Raw genomic sequence first — 15,484 nt, forward strand, 5'->3', positions numbered from 1 at the left:
CATACAGAGGCCATTTGGCCCAGAGTCCACATTAACCATCGCGTCCATTTTTATATTATTCCTACCTCAATCTATTTTATTCTTCTTACATTCCCGTCAACTCCCTCTAGATATTTGGAATGTGGCCAGGACTGAACCCTGGTCACTGGAACTGTGAGGTAGAGGCTCTTTAGTTGCGCTGCAGCTAGTCAAGTAGCTCAACTCATTAGATTAGACAAACCCAAGTAATCTAGAGAAGAGATGAAATAGGTAAAGAAATTGGGATATGGGTACAGCCTAGGAGAAATCTAAAAAGATCCCAAGACTGAAACCGTACTTCAAAAATCCAATTGTTTTTGTAGCTAATTTGCTTGTAATTTAAAACATTATCAATGTGTACAAATTAACTTTGAAGTTGAGTTTCTATATTTGGCATAGTGATACATAGCCTCCATCTATCCTCTCTCTCTCTCTCTCTCTCTCTCTCTCTCTCTCCCCCCCCCCCCCCCCCCCCATATCCATAACCCTCAAGAAGCCAGTGAATTTGATAAAGCCAGGGTGCTGATAGCTGAAAATTGTATTACATATGCATCTGAAATTGCCCTCTTTTAATTATTTTTACACAGGGCACACTCGATGTTGAAAGTTAGATGCATGCTTGAACCCCATTGGAATTATTTGGGAACTAGTAAAAAATAAATAAAAAAATCAGTGCACCCAGTTCTTGTAACACTATTAAATGCAAAAACTGTACAAATCCTCTTTGGCAACTATGGTTCCTTACATTTCACAGTACAGAGTTCTGGTCAAGAGACCTTATCTCGAGAGGTAATGTCATTCAACAACCCGAAGATGGATCCATATTCCATGTTCCAGATGCATTTCGTTGTCTCTGTACTGTACACTGACAATGACAATTAAAATTGAATCTGAATCTGAATCTGAATGATGCAGTAGGTTTCCTCATTTCTTGTAGACATCCTCATCTTACCTTTTTCCAAACAACAGTGTTACGCAGGCGTAATGTTATGTCCTACTGCCATTATGGATTAGTTAGATATTTTCACAGGCAGCAAATTAGATTCAAGATCTGAATACATCTTACATTAGGTTATCTTTATAATGTACACTAAACAAATCCTTACAGTTACAACTATGTGGGAAAAGGAGCACTTATTGTATATCCCTATCAAATAAATAACAGCTCTGTTAACTAAGTTTATAAATATTCCATTTACTGGGTAATTTATTATTCAGAGCAAAAAAAAGTTTTATTCATACAGTGATTCCTGGTGCAAATACTTAGAGAAATAAACAGTGTTGATCAATTGTGTAATTTCATAAATGACCTGAACTTTATTTTCTAGGTATCAGGTACCGTGGACTGGCTGGATGCATGGCAGATCCAAGCGAAAGAATTCCAAAATCTTTCCACTCATGATATAGAAATTCTGGTCAAAGTATAAAGTTACAATTGTATAAAAATCCTGAGTCAAGCATGGGATTGCAATGTAACAATCCCTTAATATTGAGGTCTGTATCTGTATGTAAGCATTTGAAAAAAATCCACAAAAATTGAAGAATTTAGTCGATTATTATGGTAATGTTACATTTTCCCCATTTGTCATTGACTGATTTTACAGTTTGACATCACAATTTCCCTTCAACATTTTGCTGGTGTTAATTGACACTAATCTAGTGGGTGGCTACCCACTTAATCCTTATAGCTTGTTTTGTGCCAGATAATAAATACGTTTCCAGTACAAAATCCTTCAATGCTGACTTTTACCTTTCAGATTAGAAAGGCAACAAAGATTAGAAATACACAAAAGTTTTTATTTCCAAGAGTCCTGGAGTGAGGGGCGGGCAAGAAAGAGGAAAATGAACCAGCAAGTATAACAATTTCTGGGACTTCCCTCTACTTTGGATTCTGTAAGAAATTTTTAAAAGTACTATTCTCAATTCCAATACAATGGCAGTAGGTCCAATTGTTACAGCTTACACGTGAACCCGCAATATTAGAAGTTCCTTTGATTTCAGGCAATGCTGCATGAAAGCAACCATAATGCTATCGTCTCTGAAGACCAGCTGTATGCAATATTGTTGGCTCATGCTGACCTTGGCTTAAATTTGGAATTCCAGTCTGTAATGGAAGTTGCACTGTGTAGGCGTAACCAGGATTGGGATAATGAGAAGAAATCGGGTAGAGATGTTCATATGCTGGATACTGCGTATACAGGGCTACATTGGAATCCAGATATGAAGTGGAGGGCAGAACCAAGCCAGGTTGAAGGATGGTCTGTGGGTACAGGTATGGCCCAACTCTGGAAAAAGATTGATAAAGATTGATCAGAGTACTAATAATATTCAATAGGATTTAAGAAAAACATGCAGATAATATAAAACCAGTTAGATTCTGTAATTAACATTTAAAGAAACTCCTCAATAAAAGGTATTTTCTAAGATTAATCACTTACTCCAGGAGTTCTATTTGAAAGTTATTGACATGATATGACTGCGAATGTGCAGAATGGATCACTGCGGGTGACGGTGGGGGGGAGAGGAAAGAAAGGAATGACGATCAGAAAAATAAATTCTGAGGGATTAGGATAGTGTGGTGTGCACAAGTTAATATGAATACCAAAAGATCAAACCAACTATTCTCAAAAGATCAAAGAAACATGCAGCACTAACCAGAAGTCCTGTCTGTGAGGACTAAATACATTTGCTTTTGCTTACTCGGATTGACCAAGGTTTTCCTCCAGCTTGGTACTCTAATGGATGATTTCCCTTTTCCTTAGGGAGAGTTAGTGCTCTTTACCTGCTGACAGCAGGATGCTTACTCTGAACTCAACAAGCTTGGAGTTAGGAATTGTGCCATGGTCACTACTCAATCCTACAGAACTTCAAAGCTTTATTCAAATTCATAGTCCAGATATTATAAAGAGGGAATAGCCATTTGGGAGAGATTCTGATAGCTTGGAACAGTACTTCAAAAATCAACACCTTCACAGAATAAGGGGAAATGTAGCAAATTGAAAAACATTTGCTTTTGCTTAATATGTGAACCAAGGTTTTCCTCCAGCTTGGTCTCAGAAAATATACTAATGGATGATTTCCCTTTTCCTTAGGGAGAGTTAGTGCTTGCATAAGCACAAAGCACTTCCACAAATTAATCCAAGCAAGGTTAGAAACTCAGTGATCAAAATAACTATTGCTCCAAAGTAATAGTAATTTTACCAAGAGCTGAAATGTCCCAATTTGTTTTGAGTTTCGTTAAGTCTATGTATTGAGTTGATACCATTGTATAAATCTCGTACAACAGATTTTAAACAAAAACTCTATTTTCTTACGTACCAATACATTGTATTGTCGGATAAGCGCACAGAAAGGAACATGCTTACTTACCCATAAGGTCTCTGCATCAGAGCTGAGTGAACTTGTTGTAGGCCAAGACTTCCTGACATGCAAGGGGAAGAGAATTTATTAATAAATAAACAAGTTCTTTGTTAACCTGTGCAGAGATTGTATTTAGGCCAGGTGTGTTCAACCAAAGTACAAATAAACATCTCATCTTGACTAGATTCAGTTTGTTTCTTCATATTGAATGCATTGGAGATCTTGATTATTATTCACCAACATTCTATTTAGCACCAGCAGTTATGATGGAACTGGTTTTAACTGTGATACTTCTTGCACTCTGATCAGATAGCTTGTTGCCAGTTGGGTGACTTGCCTGCTAGAACCATGGAACTGTTGTTATACAGTGTACTGAAAGCAGCACTGTGGCTAGTAGCGGTACTACTACCTCACAGCACCATAGACCTGGGTTCAATTCTGACTGCATGGAGTTTACACGTTCTCCTTCTAACTACGAGGCTTTCCTCCAGGTGTTCTCTCGCATCCCAAAGATGTTCTGACTGATACATCCACTGGTCACTGTAAATTGGCCCTGGGGTGTAGGCGAGGAGTAGAATCTGGTGGGAGTTAATGATAATGTGTAAAGAATAAAAAATGGGATTAATATACAATTAGCTTAAATGGATGGTTGATGGTTAGCAGACTTGGTGCGCTGAATAGGCTGTTTCCATGTTGTTTTTCTCTATGACAGTATCTCAGTAAGTCATGAAAGAAGATAAAATTTCTAGCAATAAGCAATCTAAAACCCAATCAGATAGAACACAAGACATGAACATAGAAATGGGAAGAGTCTAAGTGAACAGAGTATCTCCTGAACATACAGATATTTAGTTAAACCTTACAAGAGTTTTCACTTGCATTCTCTTCCCACATTTCCTTACGTCAAATCTACACCAGTTTGCAGGGTAATCCTATCAATCAAATCCCCCACGTATTTCTCTGTAAATCTTTAGCCCATTAACTCGCCTGATTCTCCCAACTCCACCTCATTTACAGTAGGCAATTAACTGCACAAACCAGCATATCTTTAGAAAGTGGGAGGTAATCCACCTGGTCTCAGTTCACGAACAGAGAGACAGCAACGTCATTGTTACTGAACCATTGTGCGATGCACCAGTATACTTTTACCTATTTTCAGAAAATGGATATATCCTGCATTAACAGCTCTCCAACACTACTGCCATGATCAGGTACAGTATGTTTTCGCTATTTCACCCTGCCAAATGTTCCTACTCTCAGAGATGTGAAACAACAGGTACTCTAGAACAGAATCTGAGAATAGAACAAAACCTGTTGAGTAGGGTTGAACAAATCAAACCTGTAGTCTAACTCACGTTTTCTGGATAAAAAATCCTTGCAGTACTACTACTGAACATTACTATGTTCATTATTTCAAATAGGGTAAATAGCAACAATTTGGGAATTGTAACATTGCGGGGGAGCAATCGTCAGTATTAGTGATTATCGTGGCTCCGTCAACCATTTGGTCTGGTTACGGGTTGGCAATGTATGTGGCCTTAACAGCACCCCATTTAAAAAAAATTAAAAAAATCAGCTGGAATTTATTGTACACAACTAATATCCAATAAATGACTATAAGCAGATATGATCTTTTACAACGAAAGCTGCTGCAAGTTAGAGATCAAAATGGTACAAATCGTTCTCGGGGTTTCCAGGATTTGTTTGAAGAGAACTGTTTCCGAACCAGGAAGTACAAGTAAAAAATTAAATAAAAGGAGGAAGCAAAATAAAGATAATAAATGTTAAAAGGTTCCTCAAGCTATTAAAATCCAAAGCATTTATCTCACTTCGAAAAGTTGATTTTCAGGGGATGATGGGTTTAGACTTGTCAAAAAACTCAAAAAGGGACAGAGTGTCTAAAATAAGACAGGTTTCTCAGTCTGGTTCATTCCATATCTAAATTGCAAATACAGGAACAATGTACTTGAATGAGGAATCGATCACATTGCTATCTTTGGCTGGCCCATTTTTGTGCATCTCAGACAACATTGTGATTTTGTTTTCATATGGACTGTACTTTAGCAGTTTTCTAATTTGCATATAAAATTGCAAGCATTGATGGTTCACTCTTGCTTTTAGAACTAACTTCTGGAACTTTATTTCAATTATACACACATACATATACACACACACACATATATCTACACACACACATGAAATAAATTGATTTATTGAGAATAGTCTTTGTGCTTTATTACCAGTTATATTTGATGAAGCTAAATCACATTTCACACTGTAGGTTAATTGGCATCGGTAAAGATTGTAAATTTTCCCTGGAGTGTAGGATAGTACTGGTGTATGGGGATCGCTGGTCGGCACGGACATTGTGGGCTGAAGGGCCCGTTTCCACGTTGTATCTCCAAACTAAACTAAAGATCCAGAATCAGACAGTAGGGAATTTTCACAACCAGTAAAATCTCATGGATGTCAGGATTGGACTGCCCTGTTCCAAACAATATCCAAAAAATGAATGTATGTGGACAGATCAGGATACAGCTGAACACTAGAATGATTCTCTATATTTAGTTGAGTAATAGCATGGGAACCGGACAACCTCCTGCAAACAATGAAGGAAAACATCCCAGTTTACTTCAAGGGGACAGACACAGATCATTGGGAAAATAAAAAATCTGCTTGAGAGAAACCATACCCAGCTTAAATTGCCCAATGCTGGACCTATTACAAGCATGAGGTGCAATAGTAATTTTAAAAACAAATAAATAAATAAATGGTATCAGGACCTGGTAACGGGAGGTAAAACAACAAAAACAGACTTGGTTGGTAGTCCCCTTTCTGCGGAGTTTAATGTTATAATAGAGCGATTGTTCCTACTTTCTTTTTCTTTCTTTTCTAGGGTCTACTTTCTTACTTTACTTCCTTCTCTAACTTCTTTTCTAAGGGCTTTCTTTTCCCAACGCTCTTGCACTTCACGACTCTTGCGCACTTTCTTTACTTCTATCTTTTTCTTAAAGCTCAAAAAAAATGAAGCGGTACAAAAAATGTATTAAGACATATGTGTTGTGTAGTATTGTAATTTACCGTACTTCTAATAAAAATAAAATTAAAAATAAATAAATAAATAAATTGCCCAATGCCACCCACCAAGCCATTTATTACCATTTCTGTCCCTCTAGTTTTGCACAAAATTAGCTCCCCAAGGACGTTAAAACATACCTGAATGTACTGTGCGTGGTTTGGCACCAAGATAAGCTAGGTTTACGTTAGTCTTTCTTCCATCAATAATGGGATTAGGATCTTTACATGCCCTCTCTGCTGCAGCCCAATCTGCCATGGTGACCTGTGATTCAATCAATAGGGTTAGGAGGGAGCAGGAAATATAAAGAAACATTGTTTTAAATTTTAGGGATTAGTTCAAGCAACACTCAGCACCAAGACTCTGGGTTTGGCCCTAACCCAAGGGCTAAACAATCAAAATGCAAACACCACTGCTTGGCTTTTCAATACAGGCAACTCTTGCAGGTATAAGGGTTCAAAGAGTAGCACTGGATTTCCAGTACTTCACAGTGGACATATTTCCCAGCCCTGGACTCCCCTTCCAGTAGAGGGCTCTCCATAGTTAGTGAACGGAGGGGTTGCGCATACCTCATATCTGACGCTTTAGTGTTGTACCATTAATGAAGCAAAGTGGAATCCATAGGCATGCAAGAGAGATAATGTTGTTTGGGGATAAGGAAACAAGGAGAAGGGGAATGGGATAACTGGTCCATTAATCATGGCATTAATTTGACCAGGTCATCAACTTCCATTTAAAAAATGCAAGTTCACACAAATATTACTTATCTTTATTTCACATTCATATTTTAAGTTAATGGCTTAAGCGATGTAAACAAAATTGCATTAAAAAAATTAATGCGATATTTAAAGTTTTCAAACAACCTGAATATCTTAACCATTTAAAAGGACTTTCACAGCACAAGCTGCCAGGGGCTCCCAGGGCAGTGTTGGGGAGATGCAAGACCTGCATAGGGGATGGCTATAGAACTACAGTCAATGCTGTTGGGAGCCTCATGGCTGCAAAAGGTTAATGCAATTGTAGGAGCTATGCAGTGTTGGTGTACGGGAAGTTAGAAAACAACGATCATAAGGAGAGGGTTGAATCTTATACAATCTGGCCCATTGGGGAAAATATGGCACCAAATAATAATCATACTGAGGCAATCTGGTTATTTGCCTCACAGAACTGAAACATTGTGGCCAGTTGGAAATCGCTATCCAGTAATGACTAATTCAGTAGGAAAGAACTGCAGATGCTGGTTTAAATCGAAGATAGACACAAAATGCCAGAGTAACTCAGCGGGACAGGCAGCATCTCTCCAGAGATGCTGCCTGTCCCGCTGAGTTACTCCAGCATTTTATGCCTACCCAATGACTAATTCAGCATGGTTTGAAGATTATACTATTTCCCATTGAACCACAGGGGGTTACAGCAAAGAGGTAGAGCTTGTGACCCATGTGTACACCAGCTTCTTGCAGAAACGCTGCACAACTAATTAAACTGCAATACCACTGCACCCTCTTGCTTCAAATATCCTATTTTAGCACGTAGAAACAAGGAACTGTAGATGTTGGTTTACACGAAAGGACACAAAGTGCTGGAGTAACTCAGCGGGTCAGGCAGCATCTATGGATAACATGGGATAGGTGCCATTTCGGGTCAGGGTCCACCAGTCAGAAAAAGGGCACAACATGCTGGAGTAACTCAGCGTGACAGGCAGCATCTCTGGATAGAAAGAATGAATGACGTTTCAGGTCGAGACCTTTCCTCAGACTGAAGAAGGGTCTCGACCCGAAACATCACCTGTCCATATTCTCCAGAGATGATGCCTGACCCACTGTTATTTCAGCACTTTGTATTTAAATTTTGTCACTTTGTATTTTAATACCATAGGATTATATTATTTTTTTTTTAATGATTTATGAGGAAACCGAGTTGAAATTAAAGATTACTATCTCACCATGAAGGTCTATGAAGCAGCAATATCATATATAACAGATTGTGAAATCATTGCTGTAATAATTTAAGACTTTGCTGGTTCCACTTCACCCGATTTCTCTATTGCATCATGAAGTACATTTTTGTACATACTTTGAAACGAGTTAATAATTTACAAGATAACCTATAGCTCTTGATCTATGTGACACCAATTCATCAATTAAAGGATATTGAAGTTAGCCTGTCTCGTCAAATTTGGGTACATCAGAATTTGATCCAAAGATTGTGAAGAGTACAATAGCAGATAGATAGTTTCACAGGACGAACAGGTTCAATGAGTGCAAGAAATTATGGATTAAATCTTTTGGAAATAAGGATATGAATATGTCAAGTACACCCAAGAGCACCTGGCAGGGGCATTAGCAAATAAATGGGGGTGTCTGAACAATATTAAACCATATAAAGACACAAGGTACACACAAGGATGCACAAAGGCAATTTTAAATGTGGAAGATTTTAGTTAAACTGGAAAAAATAGAATAGATAAATTACATTGCATAGTCACTAGAGATTATGGTTCTCGCTTGGAAGACCGATATAATTTATGACGACTTCTTCTTTGCCCCCTGTTGCTTCTCACAGAAAAGGAAAACGCTAAAGGACATTTTGTTATCTTGAAGAATTATCAAAGGTGAATAAAGATAGATTTGCACTGCATAATTTGTGAGCATTGAATTTAGAGATAAATGACAATAAAAATGTAAATGGAGAGATGCAGTTATTATGAAGAGGGTAGTTAATATGCCATTGCAACAAACTGTAGAAATATTACTCTTAGTAAAAATGTATTTGAAAACTGTTTAAAAAATAAAACTATTAAAGAGGCTGGGAAACAGGCAGTGGAACAAGATTAGAATATGGCTCGGGAATAATCATCTACAGTGATGGGCAGAATAATTATACATAATTTGGTTCAATTACTTCATTGCTTCTAACACCAAGTAAAAAATTTGCTGTTTGAACCTGGAAGATTTCCTGTATTACAAAACATTTTATGGACCCTGTACTACAGACAGAATACCAGCTCACCACTTGATTTGACGACTACATGTTTATTCTTTATAAAATTAATTGTAGTTGATCATCTCCATTTTGCATGGAAGCAACTGGGCACATCCTAATAATCATTCTGCCACTTCTACCTCCTTTAAATAATAATTATTTTTAAAACTTGTCTCAGTACCCCCTTTTTGCCAAGCATAATTGGCCATTTTAGGATTTAGTTGGTTCCAAATTCCATCCTATCAAAATGTTACATTCTCGTAGATTTTTAAAACATATTTCTCTATTTTTGCCAGTTTTGAAAGAAGTTATTCCATCAATAAAGCTAAACAGCACAGACACAGGGCCTTCAGCCTAACTCATCCATACCAACCAGAGCTAATCCCACTTGCCTGGGCCTGTCCTTCACCCTCCAAACTTTTCGTATCCATAAATCTGTCTGTATCTTTTAAGTGCTGTAATTGTACCCAACTCTACGTCTTTCTCTAGCAGCTCACTCCATGTAAGAACCACCCTCTGCGTGTAAAAAACTACCCCTTAAACCTATGCCCTCGTGTTTTAGACTCCCCTACTCATGGAAAAGACTGTGGCTATTCACCCTTCTATGTTCCTCATATTTTTATATCTCTCAATATGGTCACAATCAACTTCTTACACTTCAGGAGCAAAAGACCCACCCTATACAGCCTCTCGTTATATCTCAAAACCATCAGATCCGGAAACATCCTCAAAGTTTTTTTGTAACCTTTCCAGTAACCTTTCATAGCATCACGACCTGAATTAAACACAGCACATCAAATGTGGCCATACCAACATCTTACGACTTCCTGTATTCTATACTCTGATCCATAAAGAAGTGTGCCAAATGTGTTCTTCCTGGTGCTATCCACCAGCAGCATAGAACAATGTATCAGCACCCCTAGTCTCTCTGTTCTGCAACACTCTCCTGGACCTACTGTTTATTGCATAAATCCTGCCCTGGTTTGGTCTACCTATCCTAATTAAACTCAATCTGCCATTTTTCCAAAATTAAATCCACAGACCTCTCTTCACCCCTCCCCCCAACATCACCATAGTTTATTATATGGTGTTTTGAGCAGCCAGTTTCTTTTCATTCACATTGTTGTGGATTGGCCTCTGAACTACATCCAACAGATCCCCCATCTGTTCCTTGATCATCACCGATTAAATTTTGTACAATAAACAATTTTAACTACACCTTAAAAATGTGACTACTTAGGCTTCTTCTACATCGAGGCTGTGAAGTTTGGGAGACTATAAATTACCCCTTGTTCGAGAGGTAGAATTTAGATGGGGGGGGGGGGGAATTGGTGATAATAAAAGGGAATAGTGCAGGTTTCATGCAAGTGAGTGTCTGATGGTCAGTGCAGTCAGTGGAACGAAGGGTCTGTTTATTTGTACATTTTAGACTGCGTATTTTCAGCTTTTCTTTAATATTTTTAGCATCCCTTGTATTTCATACAAGTCTAGGCCACGTGACCCAAAACTCGTGTCTGCGTCTGTATTCCTCGACCTATTTTGTGTCAATTGGCTAAGAGATCACGCAAAGTAACGTGTTGACTGCCTCACCTGGTTACTCCTTGGTGGCATCGGCTAAGTAAATACACAGAGAGGAGGTGGGAAATGCAAATGTGTGTGTGTGTTGCACTAACATTAGTGAAGGGCTTGTCAACAATCTCCGTTGGGTAGCACCAGAGCTACCAAGGGAGATTTAGCCACCGAACTGGCCTCCATGGGCCTTTGACCCCGCTGCCCTCTTAACAAATTCGATACTCACAAACCCGTATCCTCGAGAACGCCCGGTCAACTTGTCCGTTATCACCGCTGCTTCTTCAATCTCGCCGAACCGCTGGAAATAGCGCCTGAGTGACACCTCATTGGTGTGATACGGTAACCCACCCACAAAGAGCTTCCGAAACACCCTGTCCTTATTCATAACTGGCATCGGGTGGGTGAGGGGAGAAGAGGCACAAGAAGATATCATGAAACAATTACATTTTTTTTAACAAACCCACACAAGAACTGTGAGATGATTGTCAATAATTAACTCGTTATTGTAATTAATATCATGTTTGGGGGGGGGGAAACAGAAAGCGCTGTTTTTTGGGGGGTTTTTGCTATGAACTGATCTCGCAAATAGACACACTTTAGAGTAAAGGTCTGCGTCGCCACTCACTGCCCGGGGTAAACACGAGTCCGCTGCCCGATTCACCGAGTCTTTGTCTCGCCACTCGCTTCTCCTCACAGTTGCTTTTGTTTCTTTGTAACTCACAATGTAGCCACAAGGGAGCCGGGGAGCCCGCCCCCCGTCGCCCCATTGGACAATCCGCCGCCTGTCCCCGCCTCCCCGACCCTATCTACCACGCTATTGGCTGCTCACCATGTCCATCACCGGCACGACCACCTACTTCCTTTTACCGGCAATCAATTCACAGCATCCAAATCGGATTTAAACTCACACACCCTACAGCTATCAAATAATAACATGTGCTGGTTGATCCTCGGTTATTTATTGCTGATAACTACATAATATGTTTAACATCACTTCTATTCCCCCCCCACCCACCCCCTATATGTAATGAGCATGTGGAAAGTGGAGGGTGATGGGAGAGCGCTGACGCCGTCTGCTGGAGAGAGGGGTCACTGGAATATTATTATCAATATTATCTGGTCAGTGGGTCTGGTATTCCGGATAATTTATTTCATGATGCTGTCCCCACCCCATCCCAGCCAATAACCCTTTCTGGCTTAAGCCCTCCCTTCACCACCTCCAGTTTAAATTCCATTTGGAATATTTTGGAGGACCAAGAAACCAAGAACCAAGAACAAGAACCAGCCCCCAATTTCTTCCCAGCTGCGAGGCTACGGTGTTTTATCGAAGTCATTGTTCGTGGTTGAGCCAAACTGGCAGTATCAGTGGTAGACAAAAATGCTGGAGAAATAGGCAACGTTTCGGGTCGAAACCCTTCCTTAAGACTGATGGGGGGGGGCGCAACATCAGGCAGTATCTATCAGTGGGTCATTTAGTTTAGATCGGCCGAAGTCAGCATGGATTTACAAATGCTTAACTAATCCTTATGGATTTTTTTGTGGATGTCACTAGGAAAATGGACAAGCGACAGCCAGTAGATGTAGTGTACCTGGACTTTCAGAAAGCCACATAAGGTCCCACATTGGAGATTAGTTGGCAAAATTAGAGGACGTGGTATTGGGGGCAGTCACAGTGGCGCAGCGGTAGAGTTGCTGCCTTACAGCAAAATGGAGCGCCCAGTGACCCAGGTTCGATCGGCGCTGTCTGTACGGAGTTTGTACGTTCTCTCCGTGACCTGCGTGGGTTTTCTCCGCGATCTTCGGTTTCCTCCCACATTCCAAAGACATACATGTTTGTAGGTTAATTGGCTTGATAAATGTAAAAATTGCCCAGTATAAAATTGTCCAACTTCCAGTATAGTCCCTGGCGGACTCTTTGGAAGGTTCAAGGTACAAGGTACTGACATGGATAGAAAATTGGTTGGCAGACAGAAAACAAAGAGTAGGGATTAACGTATCCCTTTCAGAATGGCAGGCAGTGACGTGGGGTACCCCAAGGCTCGGTGTTGGGACCGCAGCAATTTACAATATACATTAATGACTTAGATGAAGGGATTAAAAGTAACATTAGCAAATTTGCAGATGGCAGTGTGAACTGTGAGGAGGATGCTATGAGGATGCAGGGTGACATGGACAGGTTGGGTGAGTGTGCATTTATCCACATGACATGCAGTTTAATGTGGATAAATGTGAGATTATCCACTTTGGTGGCAAGAACTGGAAGGCAGATCTGAATGGTGTGAAGTTAGGAAAAGGAGAAGTACAACGAGATCTGGGTGTCCTTGTTCATAAGTCACTGAAAGTAAGCATGCGGGTACAGCAGGCAGTGAAGAAAGCTAATGGCATTTTGGCCTTCATAACAAGAGGAGTTGAGTATCGGAGCAAAGAGGTCCTTCAGCAGTTGTGCAGGCCTCTAATAAAACCACACCTGGAGTATTGTGGGCAGTTTTGGTATCCAAATTTGTGGAAGGACATTCTTGCTATTGAGGGAGTGCAGCGTAGGTTCACGAGGTTAATTCCCGGGATGGCGGGACTGTCATATGTTGAAAGAATGGAGCGACTAGGCTTGTATACAATGGAATTTGGGATGAGAAGGGATCTTATTGAAACATATAAGATTATTAAGGGATTGGACACACTTGAGGCAGGAAACATGTTCCCGATGTTGGGGGAGTCCAGAACCAGGGCCCACAGTTTAAGAATAAGGGGTAGGCCATTTAGAACGGAGGTGAGGAAAAACATTTTCACCCAGAGAGTTGTGAATCCATGGAATTCTCTGCCGCAGAAGGCAGTGGGGGCCAATTCTCTGAATGCTTTCAAGAGAGAGTTAGAGCTCTTAAAGATAGCAGAGTCAAGGGATATGGGGCGAAGGCAGGAACGGGGTACTGATTATGGATGATCAGCCATGATCACAGTGAATGGCAATGCTGGCTCGAAGGGCCGAATGGCATACTCCTGCATCTATTGTCTATTGAATCCCGACACATCCACATTGGGGCGATGGATACCTGGTTGTCATTCCCACAATTGAAGAAATGCAATTTTTTAGTTGCCCAGATCAGCACATTCAAGATGAATTGGCTTTCAAACTTAAGCCCTACAGTTTTCTATGGTCTTTTAAAAAGGTTGCACGAATTGCATGTTGTACAATTCTTCAACAATCTCCAGGCTTGGGTGAAAAGTGCCAAGAGTTACTGCAGAGAATTTTCGAGAGAATGACATCCCAACTTGTGGGTGGAATGATTAATGTATAATGATATTTAAAAAAAAAACATCAATATTCCCTGCTCACCATAGACCAGAAACCTAAAGGGACCAGCTTCATAAATAACATACACGCAAAAGTAGGCTCCAGTCTGAAGCATGTGACTTGCCTCCTCTGAGTCATTCCACCTTGTATGGAGTATAAGTCAGCAATGCAATGTAAAACTCTCCATTTCCTGCAGCACTCAAGAAGCTTAAATGGCGCCCAGGACAACGTAATCTACTTCAGTGAAACTCCGCCCTAACCTCTCAGCATTCACTCCTTTCCCCATCATCTGTAAGATACCCAGAAATAACTCACCAAAGGTATATGACAGCTTCCCAAATCTGTAAATTCTAACTGGAAGGACAAGAAAATGCAAGGAAACCATTAACCACACACCATTAAGATTCGAACATACTTGCACACTTTCTTTGGAACTGGGTCAAAATCCAAGAATATTTGCCCAGCAACACTTTAAGTGCACTTCCACTACATGGGCAGCAAAAGGTTTAGGTGACTTCACTTCAAGAGCAGTTCAGTACAGCATTGGAAATAAATACTGGTCTTGCCAGCTTTCATCATAATAAAGGTCGGTCTTTTAAAGTCCTTGCTCATGTGACTTCCATTTCTTATACAGGTTTCTCCCTTTGGCTGTGGCTGGTGGTTGTGACTAATTTGCCTTGCAAATATCCATATTAGGCTATCTACGTGAAGAAAATGTATTGTTCCAGCCATAGCCAAGAAACATCACTTAGCATATTTGTTCCATAAAATGTAGTCTCTTTTTTCTGATTTTTTTAAATTTATTAGCGATTTCAAAAGACAAGAAACTAAAAGACACACTCCGCCCTCTGAACTCTTTCCATTCATACAGGAAGTATTAATGTTTGTAGCAGTTGAGAGCTTTATTCATTTTAAATTAGGGCACTTGCTCTGTCCATTAGAAAACAAAAATAATGTTAATGTTATTTAATTTTTCCAGAATTAAATAAGAATCCTTATGTATTTCAGAGATACGATCAGACAAAAAAAAAAGCTTAAAGTGACAAAAGGATTTTTAGAAAGAAAATCTAAAGAATGATTAATTTTAAATCATGGGACTAAGATACCTGAAAGCATGTCTGCCAAATGCAGAATTATACAAAAGCCAACAGAATCAGTTAAAGAAACTCTTCAGAGCGTAGGAAGGC

At 39.8% G+C, this 15,484-nt stretch overlaps 1 protein-coding gene across 3 annotated transcripts; it reads right to left on the minus strand.

Annotated features, from left to right (window-relative positions):
* Positions 1 to 1,195: 1,195 nt before the first annotated feature.
* Positions 1,196 to 11,760, minus strand: LOC129709720 (RNA-binding protein 24-like). 3 transcript variants are annotated; one of them, XM_055656250.1, is made up of 5 exons: positions 11,634 to 11,760; positions 11,235 to 11,395; positions 6,595 to 6,718; positions 3,388 to 3,439; positions 1,196 to 2,303 (listed from the first exon to the last, which is right to left on the minus strand). In XM_055656250.1, the coding sequence occupies exons 2-5, from the start codon at positions 11,391 to 11,393 to the stop codon at positions 2,048 to 2,050; spliced, it is 591 nt and encodes a 196-aa protein (XP_055512225.1). In that variant the 5' UTR covers positions 11,394 to 11,395; positions 11,634 to 11,760; the 3' UTR covers positions 1,196 to 2,047. The 3 variants fall into 3 exon arrangements, with proteins under 3 accessions (XP_055512225.1, XP_055512226.1, XP_055512224.1); XM_055656251.1 differs by having other exon boundaries at positions 11,604 to 11,740; XM_055656249.1 differs by having other exon boundaries at positions 11,235 to 11,639.
* Between the last annotated feature and the right edge of the window lie 3,724 nt (positions 11,761 to 15,484).

Source organism: Leucoraja erinacea, chromosome 26 (assembly GCF_028641065.1).
Source record: "Leucoraja erinacea ecotype New England chromosome 26, Leri_hhj_1, whole genome shotgun sequence".
NCBI classification, from domain to species: domain Eukaryota; kingdom Metazoa; phylum Chordata; class Chondrichthyes; order Rajiformes; family Rajidae; genus Leucoraja; species Leucoraja erinaceus.